This window comes from Triturus cristatus, chromosome 9 (assembly GCF_964204655.1).
Source record: "Triturus cristatus chromosome 9, aTriCri1.1, whole genome shotgun sequence".
NCBI lineage: Eukaryota > Metazoa > Chordata > Amphibia > Caudata > Salamandridae > Triturus > Triturus cristatus.
Window position 1 is genome coordinate 73,596,634 of NC_140592.1, and position 21,634 is coordinate 73,618,267.

The 21,634-nt window shown below is 41.9% G+C and overlaps 1 protein-coding gene across 1 annotated transcript in view; it reads right to left on the reverse strand.

Moving 5' to 3' along the window:
• Positions 1 to 21,634, reverse strand: part of CHCHD4 (coiled-coil-helix-coiled-coil-helix domain containing 4) — a 147,172-nt gene that overhangs the window by 99,997 nt on the left and 25,541 nt on the right. The window contains exon 2 of the mRNA XM_085624439.1: positions 7,707 to 7,805. Within this exon, the coding sequence (XP_085480565.1) occupies positions 7,707 to 7,805 (99 nt within the window). The remainder of the gene's footprint in view (positions 1 to 7,706; positions 7,806 to 21,634) is intronic.

The following is a 21,634-nucleotide window of genomic DNA, read 5'->3' on the forward strand; positions in this document are numbered from 1 at the left end:
GACGACCAATATGCTTATACCGAATGTGCAGGACTCTTCTTCAGAAGGGCCAGTTGTAGATATAAATGGCCTAACTAAAAACGACGATAATTTTAATGACCTTATAATGGTACCATCAACAAACCATGCAGAGACATTTTATAATAAAAGCTATGAATTTGCTACCTGGAACGTGAACGGGCTGGCAGGCAAGGTACTAATAGCTGATTGGGTTACTTTTATCTCTGAATATGATATCATAGGTTTACAAAAGACCTGGTGTGTCAACCCGGTTCACGTTGACGGGTACTCCTCATTTTTTAGCAGCTATTAGATCACAAGCTGGACGAGCAGAGTGGGGCTTACAAATTCTTGTCTCTAATAAATTATCTGTCAATATTAAAAAGGTTGTAACAGTGGGTCTCCAGGCACAACTGGAGTGGTTCAGCAAAAAGTATGCGAAGGACTTGATAATCATACATTTTTATAATAAAGTCTTCGACTCCTCAAGAGGTGTAACTTGGTAGCAGCCCTTGATCAGGGATTGGAATTTTTTTTGTCCCTAGTCAACACAGAGTATGTTATATTTTGGGCTGGAGATTTTAATTTACATGCATGTGGAGGTCCTAACTTGATGTCCTGTGGTCACTTAAATGTCGGTGAGGAAATCGACCATTTTAGTCATAACGATTATGTGGAAGCACTCAGACGATTGCAAAATATGACTTTCAACTCCTCAAGGGGGGGGCAATGGGTGTTTGTATCCAACATTTATAGGAAGAAATGCACAATCTACTATCAATCATGTATTGGTATCTGTTTCTGCTGCTGGTCTGTGTGGCAATCTTAATGTAGTTCCTTCTCCATTTAGTGATCATAATTTGTTAAAATTATCTTTTTTTTCGGGGGCAAAAAGAATGATGTCCATGACACAGCACACCATATTAATATGGCCGGGACAAATGGGATTAGAATTACATGGTCAGGTGTTGACCCATGTTTAACAATGAGGAAAATAGTGGTCTCCAATCAAAGGGAAATCACATATTGTCTACAGAAAGAAATTACCTCATTATTGGTCGAGAATTTCTGTACCATTACGAAATCGATTAAGGCAATTCTCACAAAAACCTCTGGACCATCATGCAGCAAAAGAAAAGGGTGGTTTGGCAGTGCCAGCACTAAAGCCCTAAGGGGTTTGAAGCAGGCCCTTTCTAAATCACCAAGAGAATTATCTACCATCCAAACCCCACGTCGGGTGTATAAAACCGATGTATCTGCCCGGAAAAAGATCTTAAAGGAAGAGGCATGGGAAAATGTGACCATTGCTGCAAAAACTAAAAATAAACTTTTGTAGGATGTAGTTAACGCCCCATTTCTGAAGAGCGATAACATCGCAGATTTTTGTTCTTTTATCTCCGCAGAAAATGGGAAAATCATTTTTCTGAAATGTTAATAGTAATATGGAGCAGAGGACGATACAGGACGGTCTGATAAGTGAGGGAAGAAACCTCCTTATGAATATTACAAATGAGGAAGTTATCCAGACAATCCATGCAAGTGCCGGGGGTCGGGGCCCCGGGCCAGACAGTGTCCCAGTAGCTGTGTTTAAATCAGTACCTACTTTATGGGGACCCATCCTAACTAGGGTGCTCAACATAGCTGCCATTGATCGAATCCCAGAGACATGGGGAGAATCCTTCATCATACCCATATTCAAAAAGGGGGATAAAGAGGACCAAAAAACGATAGAACAATCTCACTCCTTGATACATCTATGAAATTGATGAGTAGGGTCTTGCTGATAAGACTAGAGGAATGAGCAATAGAATACTCAGTTTTAACACCGGTGCAGTATGAGTTAAGAAAGCAAATAAGGACTATCGAGCAATGTACAAATTTAGCGCTGCTTATCTGCAAATATACCAGGGCAAAGGTAGGCTCCATATACCTTTGCTTTACACATTTAAGCAGCGCTTTTGACTTGGTAAACCATAATTTGCTCTGGACAACCTTAATTTCAATGGGAGCACCTAGGGCGATTGTTGGGTTTCTCTCCCGGCTGTATGAGAAGTTATCTAGCCAGGTTCGTGTTGGCCCCCAAGCCGAATGTACACCCAAATTTAGAGTGGGGTGGGGGATACGACAAGGCTGCGTTCTTGCACCAATCTAATTTTCCCTATTCATTAATGGAATAGACAAACATCTACAGACAATACAGGCAGACGCCCCTATGGTGACAGGTCATCCGATACCCGTCTTGTTATATGCGGACGACGCCGTATTGCTAGCAAGAACCGCACTAGGCCTACAGAGATTGATGGACGCATTCTCTACTTTTATGATACAGACGAAAATGGTTATAAATAAGTCAACAACATATCCCATGATCTGTAGGCCCAAATCTAAACCTCCCAAAACCTTTTTTATTGAAAAAAGTGCTATTAAGACTGTTACTTCTTTTTGCTATCTAGGTATTCTTTTTATGGATAATGGCTCCTGGTCCCAACATGTCATAAATATCAGAGCCAAAATGAGCAGGGCAACCCAGGAAATTTTTAAATTTTCTTCCAAACTGGGGAACCGGCTGATTCATGAGATGGTAGCTTTGTATAAAGCCAAAGGTGCAAGTACAGCCCTTTATGGGGCAGGGCTATGGGGCCACACAAAAAACAAGGACCCCCAAATACAAGAAAACCTGTTCCTGAAACGCTTGCTTTACCTACCGCCATCTGCTTCAAACACCATTGCACATCATGAGGTGGGTCTTATTGAAGACCTACTACTGGTACAACCATTGGTATTCTGGGACTCAGTATGGAAAACGGAAGAAACTGCTTTTACAAAATAAATTATTTTAGATGGTCTTAAACTGCACGATGCACTTAAAATACCATGGCTGTCATATATTAATTCCGCCTTAGAAAATGTGTATAAGCTAACAGTATGGTCAGAAATATCTAAAAATCTGTTATACACAAAGAAAGAGATTAAAAGCACCTTGTTACAACTTAGGTTGGATCAGAGATCTAAGGCTGAAAAGGACAAACCTATTGTTGCTCAGTATATATCAAATAGCATAGAGGCAAGTACCAGTAATTACCTGTCATACGTGACCTATGCCCATTATTTTTGTGTTAATAAGATTAAGTGTGGCATTGCCCGTTACCTTGTAGCTTTGCCTACAATGTGGTCTCATCCGCCTGAAGATATGCTATGTCCATGTGACAACAAAAGTAAGCAGAGTATAATGCATTTTATGCTATTCTGTAATTTCTTTAAGAATCTTAGATGTTTTTATTTGAAGTATCTCTATGGTCACCCATAATATCAGGTCACAAAGTAGCGATGACATTTTTGGTGACTCCTTGATTTGTTATAGTGTTGTCCTGTTTATCTTGAAAGCAATCAATACGAGAAAAACCTTGAGTATCTAGCAGAAAGGAAATGACATGATTCTATGGGACTTCAGAATACTAGTATTAGATTTTTTCATGAGTAAGTTTTTGAATCATCGGTGATGTACTAATATGAATTTGGATGTTATGGTTTTTAATATAAGAAAAGAAATGATTTTACCAATTTGATTGTACCCATTTATAAAAATATGTTTTATCTTAATATGACTGTACTTTTATGACTATCTTCTGATAGATGAATAAAGAATTAAAACAGATTTGTGGGAGCAGTGCAAATGCATCAAACAGAATATAGTATGGACGGTGAGAGGCCTCAATTGAATTTAGAAAAGCTCCAACCTTACCACGAAAATTAAAATTTAGATTTTTTTTAAATATTTGTTTGCGAGTTAAATCAAAAAAAATGTCAACGTTTGTGTATCTGTTTGATGAATGTGTTTTGTCTTCATCATCGAAAATGCTTAGCCGGGGTCCCTGCCTTCCAATAAGGACTCGGTGGGTCACTGGGCTCCAGTAATGATTAGGTGGGGGTCAACAAAAGGTTAAGAACCGCTGCTGTTGAACATCATTCCATATGACTTGCTTCTTTATCTGATTCAATGTACACGATCCAAGGCTGCCACCTACAGGCAGGTCGTCACATAGCTGCGCAGAACATTCATCGGATTGTTTTCCACTACACGTCACGCAGTAGGTCCGGTTTCATGTGAATGTATGCAAACAAGCCATTTGAAAGCCCTACTATTGGCTCTGCTAATGCTTTTGCCCAACAGCTTGGAAAACAGATGTGCCAGAGAGAACGCACCCCGAAAGACCGCACACTTGCAACTGGACGCTGTAAAGTGCTATCAGTGTGGATAAGTGTGCCAGCGCCACACACAGGGGTAGTAAGCACTATACAAATGCTATGATACAATGAGAAGGTAGAAGGAGCAGCTGCCACATGGATGTCTGCAAGCCCAGCCTCAAAACCCTTCATGTAGAGGACCAGAGTCTCCCTGGGGCTCAGAGATCTGAGTCACTGTGCAGAAGAGGAATCCTCAAACCTGTGCAGGAAACGGGGAACCGCAGCTCATCCCAGAGAGGAGAAAAGGCAGCTGACCCGGCATTATCCACATCCCGAGGGAGGCAGCAGGGGCGGCAGGGCAGAGACAGCGTAGGCCAAAATCTGCAGGATGGGGTGAGCTAGGAAGGGAGTCCAGCCCCAGTGGGCACAGAGGTCCACGGTTTAGCAAAGCAATAGAGGGAGCAGATTTTTATGGATTGCTATATAGGGTTTTCACCTGCTGACGTCCTTTAGGAAATTTTCCAGACGCTCAGTAAGAGCAGCCGCTCCACCACCCCTCTGATTAAATGCTTCTGCTCCAACTATGCTGATTATCCCATAACGGCGTCTGTGCATTTAACTATTAAAGTACTGTCAAAGGCTCAGAAAAGAGGGAGGTGGGGGGGGGGGGGTCATAATGTCTGGGTAAAGGAAGAGTACAACTAGGAGTAAAGAAATGTACCAGGAAGTAATCAGGACGTTACCTCTACATCCCGCGTCCTCGACCCGGTCATTACTTATGAGGTTACAAAATCCAATGGCATTTAAAATGAACTCATTAAAATCACGTGCATGCACAAAGGTTTACTTTTTAATGATTACGTCAAACATATGAAACCACAGAAACCAATATCTAGATGTAGCTACAATCTTACATAAATAAGAACGCCTAAACCAAAAAGTCTTATCAGTATTCAAAATTCTCTGTAAGCAGTAATGTTTCACAAAAACTCAGCCCGAGTGGCAGAGACTCCTCTTGTTGATCTTCCTTGAATATTTTCTGGAACAATATCCTCACCTGGGTATGCCAATGAAACAGTCTCCTTAATTTATCGACTAATTGTCACCTCTAATCTCTAGGTGATATATAACAAAGGTCACACATTATATTTCCAGAATGCAGTGAACTTGTCAAGATAAACGAAGCTCTTTGACTATCAAAAAGTAAAAACAAATATCTCCTGAGAAGAATTACATGAACACTTAACTTTTGGAATGAGGGCTCGGCTCTGAAAATCACTCCACCCTCTAAAAATCTTTAAAAGGGAGGACGACAGGCCCAAAAAAAACAACCTCCACCCTCACCCCAACCTGCGGGATAACAAGGTAACTCCCAAGCAAGCCAGCTTGTAAGAAAGATGCCCGAGAGGTCACAGGGAGGAGTTCCCTCCAATGTATTGTTTTTTGTAATTATGGAAAGTAAAACACGGCTTGGAATGTTATGGTATCCAATGTTGCTCTCCATCCAGGACAACTGTCATCAGTCCTCACCTTTTGTATTTCTAGGTGTCACTCCATACTTCTGGACAAGTTCACTGGTTCCAAAAACCAGTGGAGTTATGATTTGAAGTTTGATATTTGCTAGCAGATTCCGATTTCTGCCTTTAAAACAAATTACCAGAAAAGGATTTTTGATAAAACATTGCTCCGAAGAGTTAGTCTTCCTGGCAACGACCTAAAAGAAGACCTCTATTTGACGAGGCGGTGGACTTGCTTTGCTGCCTCCTGAAACAGAAGGAATGTTTCATTCCTGGAAGATGCAATATAGATCGTCTTTTTACTCTGGACCAATAGGTCTAGCCCCCTCAAAATGCACTCGAAGGGGTGCAGGTCTCTGAGCAGAGTCAGAATTCCAGTCTTTTAAGGTGGTCTCCGAGAGCATCGATGGATGCACCACTGGACGATGAGGCTCTTACAACATCAAATGATATTTGCAATGAAAATTCTAGGTGGGGTTCCAGACTTCAAGTAGCTTTGAACAACCTATTTCACTGCTACGAGTTATACTGCTATGTCCGAAGATAAGAGCACATAACGTCCATGTGCGAATTTCAATTTACCTTCTTTAAGGCTGATTCCACCTTTTTCTCTGAGGGTTCTTCAAAATACTCTGTCATTGAAGACCTTTCAACAAGGCCGACCACTTTAGACTCAACATGGATATTATTGTGCAATGTGCTCTCCAGATCTTGCAATGGATAGGGCCATTGCATAAACCTTGGGAAATGAATCCTGTCATTCATTCAAAAGCAATACCATAACGTGCTGATCAGTGGCAGTTCCTTTATAAGAGTCTTCTGAAACTGCCACAACAGAGTCTCTCCCGAGGTTACTGGGTTTATGGCAGTAGGAACACTCATTTTCTGTCACACGGACCAGAAGGCCAGGAAACAGGTCTCGAAATATATTTCTCTTTCTTATCCACAGGAGATACTGCTTCATCTCGGTCATCAGAGCCTGAAACATCTGAATATAAAGTGATCTCTTACTGTCAAGTCCCTGCCTTCTTTCCCTTTTTTTTTTTTAGCGCGGTTAGTGTTTCAATAATAATTATTTGATTATTTCTTCCTCTTCTGCACCTCTGATCTCTTTTGGACTTTTGAGCGAAAGAGACCAGGCAGAGCTTACAGAGGATGGGGAACTAGGTATCCTCTTAGATGAGTGTTTTACCATGTTGAACAATAAAAAAAGGATGCAGCAGGGCACCAAAATCTGCACCAACTGCACAAGAAATCAAGAACACACAATGAGAATCTGAAACTCAAATATCACAAAATGTCTTCTGCTTTCAATCGCTATACTTATCACAACTATTCTCAGGGTATAAATAGCCACAGGAGATTTCGGAAGAATCTCCCGGATGTGCAGTCCAAAGTATAAAGCTCGCACATGTTCCGTGTCTCCCTTGCAACAGAGTCCCTTTCCACTACAACAGGAGAGAGACTAAGACGCTGCACATACAGGATCATGGTAAACGAATTCAAATACTAGAGAAATTAAAACTCTTACCATTTACTTATTGCAACACTCTAGGTTGGGGAACAAGACCACACTCTCTTTGCATGTTGGTCCTCCAACTGAACTTTTGAACAAAAAAAAAACTCCACCATCGGCAGGGGAGGAATCCAGAATCACAACAGAGGTCTATGCCTGGAGGAGACACCAGAACTAAAATGTTCTTGTCACAGTTGAGACAGGAAAAAACAGGAGGATGCTGGGAATGGCCACCCTATAATGGCACTCTGATGAGGGTGGACGGGGCTTGCATTAGGGGACTCCTGTTTCCTGTCTCAATAGGTAGGATTCACCTAACCAGGAAATGACTTAAGAAGGAGGTAGAGTAGAGGTCATACTACGTAAATAGTCTCGATAAAAAATATTCCCAACATGTTTACAAGATCGATCATTCTTCCCCTGAAATGTTACAATATACACGCTTCCAGTACAGGAAGCATAAGGTCTTTACTGAAAAGAGGACTCACCATGGTCTTCATATGGATCATTGGGATCATCAGCTATGAGCTCGGCACTACTTGGGGTTTCATGATCTTCTTTGGTCACAAAGATAATTTTGTCTTTCCCTGAAAGGTAAGATAGAAAGTAGTCAATGTAGGGTTATTCATAAAATCAGTGTAAGAGCGAGATCCAAAGCTAGTCAGCACTTCTACATACAAAGGCAATTGTGAAAATCAAAATGCACCTACAACACGGGCCTTAAGCTCTACTTTTGAGACAATTTCCCCTTATAAACTACAAGCGCAATATATTTTTATAGGTGTAAAATAGTTAATGAGCGCAACTCCTTCACAAGCCTGTCATCCACTTTTGTTTCCTAAGACTATTTATCCTCTGTTGCCCAATACCTTTTTAATATAAATGATATATCTTACCTACTGGCAGTAGGTAGTTCTAGTTAGGACCTAGTTAGCATAGGAAAATGGCAACATTCTATTCCCAATTACTTTGGCGCCGATTGACGAATCTTCGCGAAATTTTCAAAACTAATTCTTTGCTGAGATCAGCTCCTATGTTGAAAGTTTGGGGGTGATTCGTGAAGGGGGGGCGAGAAAAGAGGAGGTTCCCAAAACGTGTTTTTCCAATGTTAATTTCCATAGAAAACTAAGGCTACAGGTCGAACAGGTGAACGGAATTACCCCAAATTTGCAAGGGAAAAGGGTCTTGGTCTAGAAAGCACACTTTTGTTTATTTGGTGTAAATCCGTTCAGTAGTTGTTGAGAAATATTGAAATTTACAGATATCGATATTTGGGAATTCTGCCATCTGATTGGCTGAGGCGCTACGAGCACGAGCTTGTTGCCGAGCGGTGCCAGCGGTTACAACTAGGAAGTGTTGGCCGCCATTTTGTGATTTCGTTGCAGCGAGTAAGGTGAAAAAAGGGGGGGGGAAAGTAGGAAATAGGAGGGTAGGAGCACTGTAACCTCTGTGGGGTGTTTAGGGTGTGCTATAGAGGGGGTGTGAAGCGAAGTATTTACCCCTACCGGTGTGTAAGTGGTCGGCTACGGAAATTAAGTGAGGTATTGGGTGGAGCCGATGCGGGTAAGGTGAGCTGGTGCGGAACTTGGGGATTAAAGTGTGAGCCCAAATTGTGTGTCTTATGCTGTGAAGTCATGTGCCGTGGCCGCTGCACTACAGTTGTGGAAGTAGTGTCCGGATGTGTTTATAACTACTAGGACAAACTACTGACCCGTACTGGTATGAAAGTCCTGGGGTACGGAATATATGTGAGGCATTGTCTAGAGTCTCATGTTGCTAAGCTGAGCTGCCCCGGAGTCGGGGATTAAAGCGTGAGCCCAAACTGTGTCATATGCTGTGAAGTCATGTGCTCTGGCCGCTGTGCCACATCTGTGCAAGTAGTGTCAGCATGTAGTTATAGGTACTTGGATGAACTTTTGTTTAGAACATTGTAGCTTGTGTATAGTGCTTAGGTGGGGCTGTATAGGGAGTGCAAAGGTAAATCAGTATGGTATTTGTAGAGCGCAAACTACTCAACCCAATGGGCGAGTAGAACTGGGGATCAAAGCGAGAGGTCTGTGCTGCAAAGTGAGTTGGTCTGGCCGCTGCACCACAGCTGTGTGGAGAATAAATTTTGGCGAGAGTGCAGGAGTTGGCGTTATATGGCCCTAAAATAGGGGCCTAAGTTGTAAGTTATAGGGTGGCTCTAAAAAGAGCCCTTGTATTCCTTAGTTGGAGCTACATATAAGTGCGGATGCACAGCTTGCAGCTATTCAGGAGAACTTGGTTTCCCTGATCTGTGAAGTGTACTCCATCACTTCTGTATATATCTGCCATATCAAAACGTATGTTGTTGTATATGGACCCCATTTTGTGGTCTCCGAGGTATGCAGAGACAGCTTTGTTTACTTTTTTCCTGAGATTTTTCAATCTGAGGACAAAATTGTTTGGACCATTTCCACTTCTGTCTTTGGCATATATTGGAATATACAAAGACAGTTTGAGGCAAAAGTAACATCAATTGTCCTAAGGTGTCCTTCATAAGCATTTCCAAATCTACCCCAGTCAATGTGCCTAGGTCGTTTCCACCACAGTGCACAATCATGAGGTCAGGGTGTTGGAGATGCAAACAGGTTTTAACCAAAGGCAACAATTGGTGCCACTTCAATCCTCTCTGTCCAAACCATTTAATGTCCACATTTTGTAAACCTAGGTCTAAGGCAATACGTCTCTGTTCTGCATACCTCTTGCACCAGAAAACATAGCTATGTACAACGATCCACACTAGCATTTTGAAGGTATGGCTGGAAGGTATGGAAAGATGTCTGTAGCTCATGCAGTTCCTTAGTTGAATAAGAGATATGTTTAAAGATGGGGAACTAGTTTCTTTTCGCATACAAAACGGTACCTGATTGGGAGAAGAAAATAATTGTTTTTTAAAAGTAGGGTGCACATTCGTTTTGTGGAAAAGTATGTTTGTGATTGGTTAACAAAAAGCAGTTTGCACGTACATATTATAGTACATATTAAAGGATAAAATTTGCTCAACTCAACCACACCTGCTACTTGCATTTGGAGGCACTGTTCGAACTTAAAACAATCGTGAACTTTTAACCTGCACGTGCCGTTAAATGTTCGAGAAAATGTTGCAAAAAAATATCGTTCGGTTTAAAATAATTGATGAATTTTTAACCTCCACGTGTTGTAGAATGTTCTAGAAAGTGTGTTGATAGAATACGCTGCATTTCTGACTTCGATGTGTACTTGAATATTAAAAAAACTATTTATATGGAAAAGTAGCAAGACCGTAATAGAGAGAATTTTTGAAAGCTAAAAGAATAAAGGAACTATTGAAATTTGTTTTGATTACCTATTGGCGGTCGCCAGTAGGTAGTTATCACTGTTAAGGGTCTGAAAGTACAGTGTTGCTCAGAGTGGCATGGTGGTGATAGGATATGGTGCTACACTCGGGTATGAAACCGAGTCTAAACCGTGAGGTCATTGCTGTAAAGTGATGTGGTCTGGTGTTTGTAGCATACGTGTGCAAGTAGTGTTACTAGGCGTTTATACCATACAGGGAGTGGGAAGCGAACTACTGACCGCTACTGTGTGTTGATAGTATATCGGAAGCGGGAAGCGAAGTAGTTACGCCTACCAGTGTGAAGACTTGGTGATGAAACCGAGCTGATTGCTGTAAAGTGATGGGCTCTGGGCGGTGTAGGATACTAGCCGCTGTAGTATAAGTGTGTAAGTAGTGTTAGTATGTGTTTATAGTATATAGGGAGTGGGAAGCAAACTACTCATCCCTACTGGTGTGAAGACTCGGCGATTAAACCGCGAGCCAAAATTGTGAGCTCATTGCTGTAAAGTGATGTGCTCTGGGCGCTGTAGCATACTTGTGGAAGAAGTGTTAGTTTACGTTTATACAATATAGGAATTGGGAAGCGAAACTCTTACCCCTACCGGTGTCAAGACTCGTGGATGAAACTATAAGCTCATTGCTGTAAAGTCATGTGCTCTGTGTAGTATTCCATTGTAAGTCATAGTAGAATGTTAATATGTAATTCTACTAGAATCTAAGGGGCATATTATCAAGGAATGGCGTTAAAATTATCGCCGCTCCTGCCGCTAAAATGGCGATAATGGGCTTGATTATATGCCGTAGAGAATTCCAATAGAAGCCCATGTTAACATGAGAACATGGGCTTCTATTGGAATTCTCTACGGCATATTATCAAGCCCATTATCGCCGTTTTAGCGGCAGTTTCCTGCTGCTAAAGCGGCGATAATTTAAACTCCGTTCCTTGATAATTTGGCCCTCAGTATGTAATGTTAGAATGTAGGGCTGTCATGAGGGGAACCTTGCGGAGTTTGTACACGGTGCTGGATTAGACGGTTGCTTTGCTGTCTGCTCCTGTTGGTGGTTGTTTCAGGTGTCTTATTTTCTTGTAATAAATCTACTTGTTGGATTCACTGCTGTCTGCCTCTTCACTACATAAATTTGGCGATGAGTGGGAGAAGGTAAAAAGAAGGCCCCACTCAGCAATATTTCAAAATTGCTTGCGTTGTGCTGAAGACCCGTTTTGTTCGTGTAGCTGTTTCGACTCATGCCAGGGTCGTCGGCTCATTGAACTGTCATCTGACTTCAGGTAGGATTTATATTTTTAGATTTTGTGCTTCCTCTGCTTCTTCACTACATTTTGGTCGCTGTACTACATGTGTGTAAGTAGTGTTAGTATGCGTTTATACTAACAAATGCATCATGGTAGTAGGGAGGGCGACCTCTCAGGCGCAGCTCATACAATGTCCCGGGGTGTGCATTCGCTGGGCATTTGTGTTTGCTATTAGAGGGTGGTGCATGACTTCCACCCTGCGATAGCAAATACTTGTTCGACTACTTGAAGCGAGAGGAGGAAAACCTCGTATCGCTGTAATAGAGGGGATGCGGATGGTAAAAATGGAGAGAAAAGAACATAAAAAAAAACGGGGTCTCACCCGTTCTTTTAAATGAGGCCCCTGGTGGGTGGGTAATGTTCCGTGGCCAATCCAATTATTATATTGCGGGGTCTCTGTAGGACTGGGGATCTTAATGTCACATGTAAATTAGGCGCGGAAGGGCACAGAGACGTTTTGCAGCCTAGGGGAGCGCCACTTTCCCGGGTATTGTTTACTAATTGTTCAGGGGGTTCGAGGCCAACTGAAGTCCGGGGATCGCCATACTCCGGGTCTTTATTTAAATATGCAGGGGGGGCCTCGGCAGTCCCTGAAGCCTCGGTGGTCCTAGGCAGTGCCTTATTTGTTCTGTAATCACACGGGCAGTACTTATGGTGTTATAAAGTGATACACTCCTAGAACTCTTGCAGTTGTACAATTACCGAGGCCTCATTTGTCTAATAGTCAGTTAGATTATGTTTGGTAGGTGCACTCTAATATTAAATAATGTTGTCCTGAAAATCTCCTATAAACAGATGATTTTCACAATAAACAATAGACCGGTGTCGTCAGCAAAAGAAGACCTATACACTCAGTTATTTATTTGAAAAAACAAGTAACCTTTATTAAAACAGAAATAAACAGAAATATAACTTTAATAGAACAGCATAATAAAAAAACATGGGTTAGACTCCAGTGGAAGCAGCGTAGGAAACCTGCAAGACAAAAATGAAACATAAGTATGTGTGCTATGTGGAAGAGGTAAAGAAAGGTAGTCCGAATGTAAGGACCATAGTGAGAATGGAAGGGAGGGGAGTGGGTGGAAGGGAGAAGGGGAGGGAGAGTCAAAAGAAGAGAGGGAGGAGGAGACAGAGCGTCGACCTATTGCACCCAGCCCTTAGTGTTTACCCTCCATCACCCGTTTGTCTAAGACGCTGGGGTCTGCGAGAAAGAGTGTGGTTCAGCAAGTCCTTAAAATTAAATACATAAGGCCAGAGATTATGGGCCATATTATGAAGGAAGGGCGATAACATTATCGCCGCTTTAGCGGCAGGAAACTGCCGCTAATGCGGCAATAAGGGGTTGATAATATGTCCTTTTGAATTCCCTTAAATGCCCAGCTTCTGGTGTGAACCTGGGCTTCTATGGGAATTTACAAGGGCATATTATCAACCCCTTATCGTCGCTTTAGCGGCAGTTTCCTGTCGCTAAAGTGGTGATAATGTTATCACCGTTGTTTGATAATATAGTCCTACATTATTAGCTACGGGAAAATCGCTTGCATGCACCTGTGCACCCAGGGTGCTGCACCCCAACCCCTTCCCCCGCACTGTGCTCAATTGTAGGTCTTGCACACCAAGGCTTCACTGCTCACCTGCCACCACTGGTGTGTCCCACGACGTGTTGGTGTAAGCTCCTAGTCCGTGGTATGCTTGCACGATAGACCAGGTCTCCGGTCGGGGACGGTGTCTTGATACCACGATGGAAGGTGTCAGAATGCCAGGGCATCATTGCGGGGTCAGCTCCCGCTCCGCCCTTCTTGTGGCTATCAATGGATGTCTGAAAAGGGAGAAATAATTTAATGGTGGAAACGTCTGGAGGTAAATGAAGGTTTATTTCAAGCTTGATAGAAAATAGGAGTGCATCCTTCGTTTTTGAAGGACGATCTACCAACTGTTAGTGGTAATCGTGGTTCAAAGAGGAGTTGGAGTGCACGAGAATACACATGGTTAAATAATAATATGTTATGCCAACGTTCACATACAAAGGAACAGAGCATATGCTAGAAGCATAATGTGCGCGTGTAATGCAGTGGCGGGAGCCTGTGTGCATGTACACTTAGTAAGGATCTCACTAGTGTCCTAAAAGCCTACGCCACGTGTCTGTAGGGCAGCGCTGCCCGCTGGCTCAGGCCTACAGTCCAGTCCAGCAGGTCCTTAAAATTAGACCAATGTGACTGAATGAGGTCAGAGATCACATCATTACGCACGACAACATCGCTTTTTCGCACGTGCGCACTCAGGGTGATGCACCCCACCCCATCCTGCAGAACCGCCCTCAACAGGTGTCTGTAGGCAAGCGCTGCCCGTAGGTTCAGGCCTACCTTATGGTATAGCACGCCTTTAAAATGAGACAGAGATGTGACTGAATGAGGTCAAAGATCACATCATAACACATGACAATATCGTTTGTTCGGACCTGCGTAGCTAGGCTGAAGAACCCCACCCCTCTCGCCGCAGCGCGCTCAATTGGAGGCCTTGTGCACCTAGGCCGCTCTGCTTACCTGCTGTCATTGTTGTGTGAGCAAACACTACGGGCAGCAGTGCTCACAATGCAGGAGAGTGTACACCTCATGGATCTCTTTCGTAGACGACGGGCAGTAGGGTTCACAATTTAGAGCCCATGTCGATTGCCAGGATGGAGTACACCTCATGGATCCATTTGTTTTTTTATTGCGCATTGCGATATGCGAGGTGGATGCGGCAAATCATTTGAGGTGGAAGAAGAGGGATGTGTGGTGTCATGGTTATCCTATTTATACGTACACAAATGGGCTGGGCTTGCGTACGCCAGGCCAGTGCAGGGTGTGAATAATTATTCCTGGGACTTGGGCGTTGTTCAGTCCCTGCCTGGCCAGGAAGTGTACTTATGTGCGTTTCTTTAGTAGTTTTGACCTCGCAGAGTGTGCAATTTAGATTAGTGTAGCATGTGTCGGGAGGGCGGAAACTATTGTTAATGAGATGGCATGTGATCTAGGATGTGCAGTCTGCCCGTGGCTGATGATGCTCCTTAGAGCCAGCAATACCCAGGCCGAAAGGCAGCACAATAATGTGCACACACACACACCAGGGGCATCATGTAACACATTTGTTTTTTGATGGAACGGTTGAGATGCATTGCAATCACACGTGGAAGGCTAATGCACAGAGCATGAATATTGATCAAGATGATCGTTGCATGTTGTGTGTAGTATAAGATATGTGTATACAGGAAAACACTTTTCAAAAAAGCTTTCTAAGCAGAAGGTGTCTCTCATCAAACACTGTAGAGAAAATGAGTAAAATGGGTGGTGTCGTACAACTGTTACAATGGGAAATGTTATGAACCAATCAAAATGCTTTTCTTTAAGGTCACATGGCAATCGCGCACCGAGCGCGCAAGGAGGCCGCACCCGACGCGATTTTGACAAAATATATTTATCATAATATAAGTTTATTACAGTTAGAAATATATAAATGTTTAACAATTTAGATTGTCGTGTGCTCTCATACTGTTTAAAGTTATTTAGATATACTTTGGAGACAAAAAAAAAAGGGAATGGCGTACCCGGCGCGATACTATACGTCTGTGACGTAACAGGGCCTGGCAGCATGTACTCGTCGAATACGCAACGCGCAGCAGGCGCGACCCCATACGTACATGACGTAACGCGTGGCTTGGTACTGCGTACCCGCCGGATACCAAAGTAGTACCTGGGGTGACTTCATGCCTATATGATGTCACGCGGGATGCGGTATACATACCATGAACTCGTCAGATACGAAATGCGCATCATTTACGACTTTAGCAATATGTGTGGTGATGGAGCTTGGTACGCTACCGGTATGGGAGTGCAGTTCTCTCCCCCCCCTTCCAAAAAAAAATAATAAATTGGGGGGGGGGGGGGGGATATAACACATTGCATGATTTTTAAAGTTAAAAACAAGAAGTAAAATAGAGTTCCAAAATATAATAGAAAAAATATAGGTTTTATAAACATTAAAATATGAAATTAACATTTAAAAAGCCTTTGAAATTCACTGAAAAAAAACATAGGTTTTACAGATGTTATAGTTAGAAATTAGCATTTAAAAAAAACTTAGAAATTCACAAAAAAAAAAAACATAGGTTTCAGGGACGTTATAGTTAGTTGAACATTTGACTCATATAAAACCAGAGAAATTCGCCTGTTATAGTTAGTTGAGCTAACTATACATCGCGCGCCCGGAATGCACTGCTGATGTCACATATTACATCACTCATGACATGGTCCATGACATCACTGATGACATCATCCACATGACAATCTGATGCTCTAATATAAACTTTGATACACCCATTCTAAAATGCTGACTATTATTTTTGAAACCATACATAGAATGCCATATACTACATAGCACTCATTTACTAGGTCTACACACATATCCAGTCACTTATACATGTAGTTACTTATCAATAGAGTACTATAATATGCACTCATACATCTATACATGCAGTCACACGCTGCCACTCATCCAGAGTTACTCACACGCCTAGTCAGTAATGCAAAGAATGAATCACATACCCATTTAATCATGTATACAGTTACACACCAACTTCGTTATTTTTAGACATACCACATCACTTATTTATACAGATACTAACACATATTTACTGTCTTATACAATCACTGATAGAAGCAGACACTTATTTATACACCCACTCTTGAAATACCTTAGTCTCACATATACTCATTTATATACTCCAACACTCGCATATAGTGGCTTAAAACATATGTAGTTAGTCACAGATATACCACTGAGACATTTATTCACTCACCAACACACCCATAGACACACTAACTCACGCACACAGCCCTTTCCAGATGCACTTTTTAATCCATACAACCACTGAATCACCCAGACATCTATACAAAGACTCATACACCCACCCACCCACCCACCCACACAGACACTCAGGGACCCATACAGATACTCAGACAACAAATCAATAACCTATATAGACACTCATGTAGGTATTCAGCAACCCATGCAGTTGCTTACACACCAATGGAGAGACTACTACAGACTTTTACACAGTTTAGTCACTAACCCATGCATTCAGTAAGACACGTTCAATCACTCACTTATACAGTCAGTCACACACATACGAAATAATTCCTTTAGGCACTTGTAAATGCATTCATTCTTCAATACACCTTGGTGTATATATATATATAACATTTACATTTTATAGAAACACACATTCATTGGATGATGTCATGAGTGATGTCACTGACTGTCATGAGTGATGTAATATGTGACATCATCATCAGTGCATTGCAGGCGCACAAGTTATAGTTAGCTCAACTAACTATAACAGGCGAATTTCTCTGGTTTTATATGAGTCAAATGTTCAACTAACTATAACGTCCCTGAAACCCATGTTTTTTTTAGTGAATATATATAACATTATGACGGAAAATACATTTTTTAATCTTCCATTTAATTGAGTTGTTGTAAATTCTTTAAGAACGCAGAAAGCTATTTGCAAATAGATTTCATATTGAAAATAATCTATTTGTGGTCACATGGGCAGTGAGAGCCTCTGAATGAGTCTCTGGCTGGACAGTTTCTTGCTTTACACTTCTACAATTTCAATTGGTAAGCAGTAAAATGTGCATTGGCTTCAAAATACTTTTTCTAGTGAGATAAATACAAGGAAACGAAATGTTAAAATATGTATTTTAAACATGTTTCTGTATACACTACAAACAATTGCATTCAAAGGTAGCTAAAAAAATAAAATGAGTAACATAGCAGATAGGACAAAACAATGAAGCAACCGATTTAAAACACTATCAATTTCAAAGAAACACGATACTTTAAGTGTGCAATGTAACCATGGGGAAAGTTATGTTTCTGTGAGCCAGTTAGTTTGTGAACATGTACCAACAGAGATGGAACCATTTTGCGCCACACATTAATGAACGGTTCTAAAGCTTTCTTCCCCAGTAGCATGTCTCCCAGTGCAAGCACATTCTGTGATCTGGGTGAACACTCTTATTCTTTATTAGAACTCTGATCTTCACATGCAACATTTTTTAGGGATAGAAGTAGCAGTGATAATATTTTAATTAGACTTGTCCCAGGTACTGGCTATACATCTCCAGTATAGAAACCAATCAAAATGCACCATTTTGGTGGTGTACACCCGATTTGCAATATACTGTATGTGGCTGATGGGGTTATCACTCCTGATCCAGGAAAGAAAGTGGATAACAGTCATCCTTTCAAGCACACACAAAATCCATACTCTTAGATAGCTAAAGGATATCATTATTCCAAGCTAGATACAACTGCCCTTGTGGAGCCATGGAAGCTGTTCTGCAGGTCATGTCCAGTTCAATAGACACTTGGTGGCTAGCAATTTAGTGTATGTTAAAGTTCACAATGTTTAGACTTTTTGTGCTAGTTTTTTTATTCTTGTTTATTGTAGTAGGTGCTCGTTAGTGTTCTTTCTCCCTTTTTAAGTTTTATTTTTGATATGCATCAAGTGCCGGGTGTCTCATTTTGATGGTTTTGTATCCACAGCAGTTGTGGTCAGGCAGGTGACGGCTGGGTACTTCGAGCTGGAAGATATCCACCTACGTTGTGCTGTCCATGTAGTATAAATCATCCTCTTCATGACTGAATAAACTCCTTTCCCAAGTCCTCAGTGCATGAATCTACATTACTTTTGGAGCGCTAGGTTTGAAAAAATCAAATCTTTGGTTGATATTTTACTGGTAAGCAGTGTTCATCCACTGCTGATCCGATTGCGACTTTTGGCGGTACAGGTGGCACGCCACGGCCGCACCCAGCACCACCAAGAATCACTGCCGAAGCCAGATTACAACTCAAAAGTGGTCTGGCAGGCAGGTGACTGTTCCCGCGGTGGTGCATCTTTTAAAGAGGGCGATGTCTTTGAAAAAGGCACTGCAATGGTAACGCCACACATGGTTCCTGCATGGCATGAACTAACGTCTGGATGTGGAAAGCCTTTACACTAGCCTTTAACAAAATGACACTTTAGAGGTATTAAGAAACATCTTGGAAAGGAAGGATTGGAATTACGCCACACCCAGAGAATTTGTTTTGGAATGCGCAATGTTAGCACGAACTATAACGGGGCAATTTCATTGGTTTTTTATCAGTAAAATTTCCGCTAACTATAACATGTGTGAAACCTATGGTTTTTTCAGTGAATTTGCAAGGTTTTTTAAATGCTAATTCCTAACTATAACGTGTGTGAAACCTATGGTTTTTTCAGTGAATTTGTACGGTTTTTTAAATGCTAAGTTACTTTACGCCATTCGAGGCGTGCGCGCCCACTTAACGCAGTGCGTTCCGTGCACGGTTTTTATCAACTTTAATAAGCCCTGTACATTTGGTGGCCTTCGGCCACCAAAAGCACAGGGGGTGGGGTCAATGTGGATAGTGTTTTTTTTATTTCTATTTTTTACCGTACGCTTACGGTAAGCGTACGGTAAGCGTACTCGGCGAAATTGCCGAAAAAAAAATAAAACCGTTTTTGCTCTTGGGGGATGTTTGGGGACTCCCTCAACAGGACTATGTGGGAGGGAGTTGTCAAAACAGCCCCGTAACATGTTCTTGGGCATCATGTTTGATAAATAACACTCAGTGCGAGAGACAAAATGGCGGATGCCGCTTCCTGGTTTCGGCTGATTCGAATGTTTACTAAGATCTAAGAGCCAATCAGAATCGCGCTAGCGCACGCCACCGTACGCGTACGGTAAGCGTACCGTAAGCGGGCTCAGATATATATATTGATTTAAAGGCTATTTTCTCAGAATCTACTGAACAGATTTACACCAAACCTACAAAAGGCACTTCCTTGACATAGGGACTACCTCTCTGCCAAATTTCTAGTAATTCTGTTCAGCCGTTCGGGCTGTAGCTCTGTCTAAAGGTCCTATGGAAAAATGCATGGGAAAAACGCGTTTTGGGACCCCCCTTTTATCTCAGCCCCCGCTTGACGAATCCCCCCGAGACTTTCAGGGTAGGAGCGGAGCGTAGCGCCCCACCTATTTTGAGAAATTCGCGAGGATTCATCGACCGGCGCCAAAGTTATTCAAAATAGAATGTTGCGGATTTCCTATGGAAACAGGGGTCCTAACTATAACTACCTACTGGCGACCGCCAGTAGGTAATATATATATACATATACACATACACACACACACACACATTTATATATATATATATATATATATATATATATATATATATATATATATATATACACATATATACACACACATATATACACACACACACATATATATACATACATACACACATACATAGTTTTTCAGCAAACGATCATATCAGAAAGGGTCCATCAAGTATGGTCTGTATTTACGGTGCATGCTTCTTATAACATTGAGTTGAATGCATTAAAAAAATAGGTTAATTTAATACCTCGCAACATGCGGGTAAAAGGTACCAAGCCAGGTCCTGAAGAAAGCAGACTGATTCTTTATGAGCAAATACACGGCTGAAACATGTCGACCTACAGATGTTAAAGGATCATAGTACCATGAAACACATCTAACTGTTTTTAATCTTGCCATAGTCCCTACTCATTAAAATATAATAGGATTTATAGGCCTTTTTAACCACACTTAACCCCCTGCAGATTTTAAAGAGCTCCGCTTACAAACGCGCTGAGCTCGACCAATCACATTAGGTGTTCTGGGTGTGGGTCCAATGATGAAGCAAGCCACAGGTGGTACCGGTGGGTGAGGACCCAACATATAAATACATATACCCAAGAAATGTGGCGTGGGCACTAATTTAACTAGGTGCTATCCGCACACTCACGTGGGATATTTAAACAAAACACATGCACTACAATACAACAGATAAAATAGAGGACCCTCTTTGTTGTAACTGAGTATTGATAATTTTGGAAAGCTGAGGGCCCACTCGAACTACAAAAGCCTTCTCACTCCTCCACAGTTGAGGAAAGGCACACCCCAAACCAAAAGTACAGGGGAAACAAACTGCAAAACTCGCAGGACAGTCATCAAAGTTTCAAGACCGACAATATGGGGTGAAGGAAAGACAGAGGATAAATATAAAAGTAGAAAATGTTGGAACCCAGAAGATTGTACAGGTTTTTCTCATGCAAATAAAGCATGCAATGTGCATAGACAAGCTGGAGGAAGGAATATCGCCCAGAAAAGCACGTTATTGTAGATACCAGCAATGAAAATGGAAAAGAGGCTCCCGTAAAGATTCTGAATGAGACACATATGAATGTGTATGTATGTTTGTGATATCTGTATAGCTTTAACCTATTCGAAAGGCAGTGGAGCACTATACATGGTCAAAGGCAAAGATAAAGTTAACAAACAATCAAAGAGGTAGCTTGTTTATGGGAGCAGAAGTGGACTGTTGCTTCTGTTCATGCGGACTGTGTTTTTTAAAGAGGTATGCCTTTAGTCATTTCCTAAATTGGGGCAGGGTAGAGGCAGTAAATATGGATTCAGAAATGTTGTTCCTGATCATGTGTGCCCGGATGGAGAAAGCCTGCTGCCTTTTTAGGTCTCGCCTGAGACAGCGCTTTAGCGCTGCTCTGGCGAGACTTATAGTAAGCGAGTTTTGGAAGTGCAAACAGTGGCATTTCAGGCCTCCAAGTACAGTGCATGTGCCCCGGGCGCGCGCACCATTTGGCGGCCTGAAAAGCCACTGTTTGCACT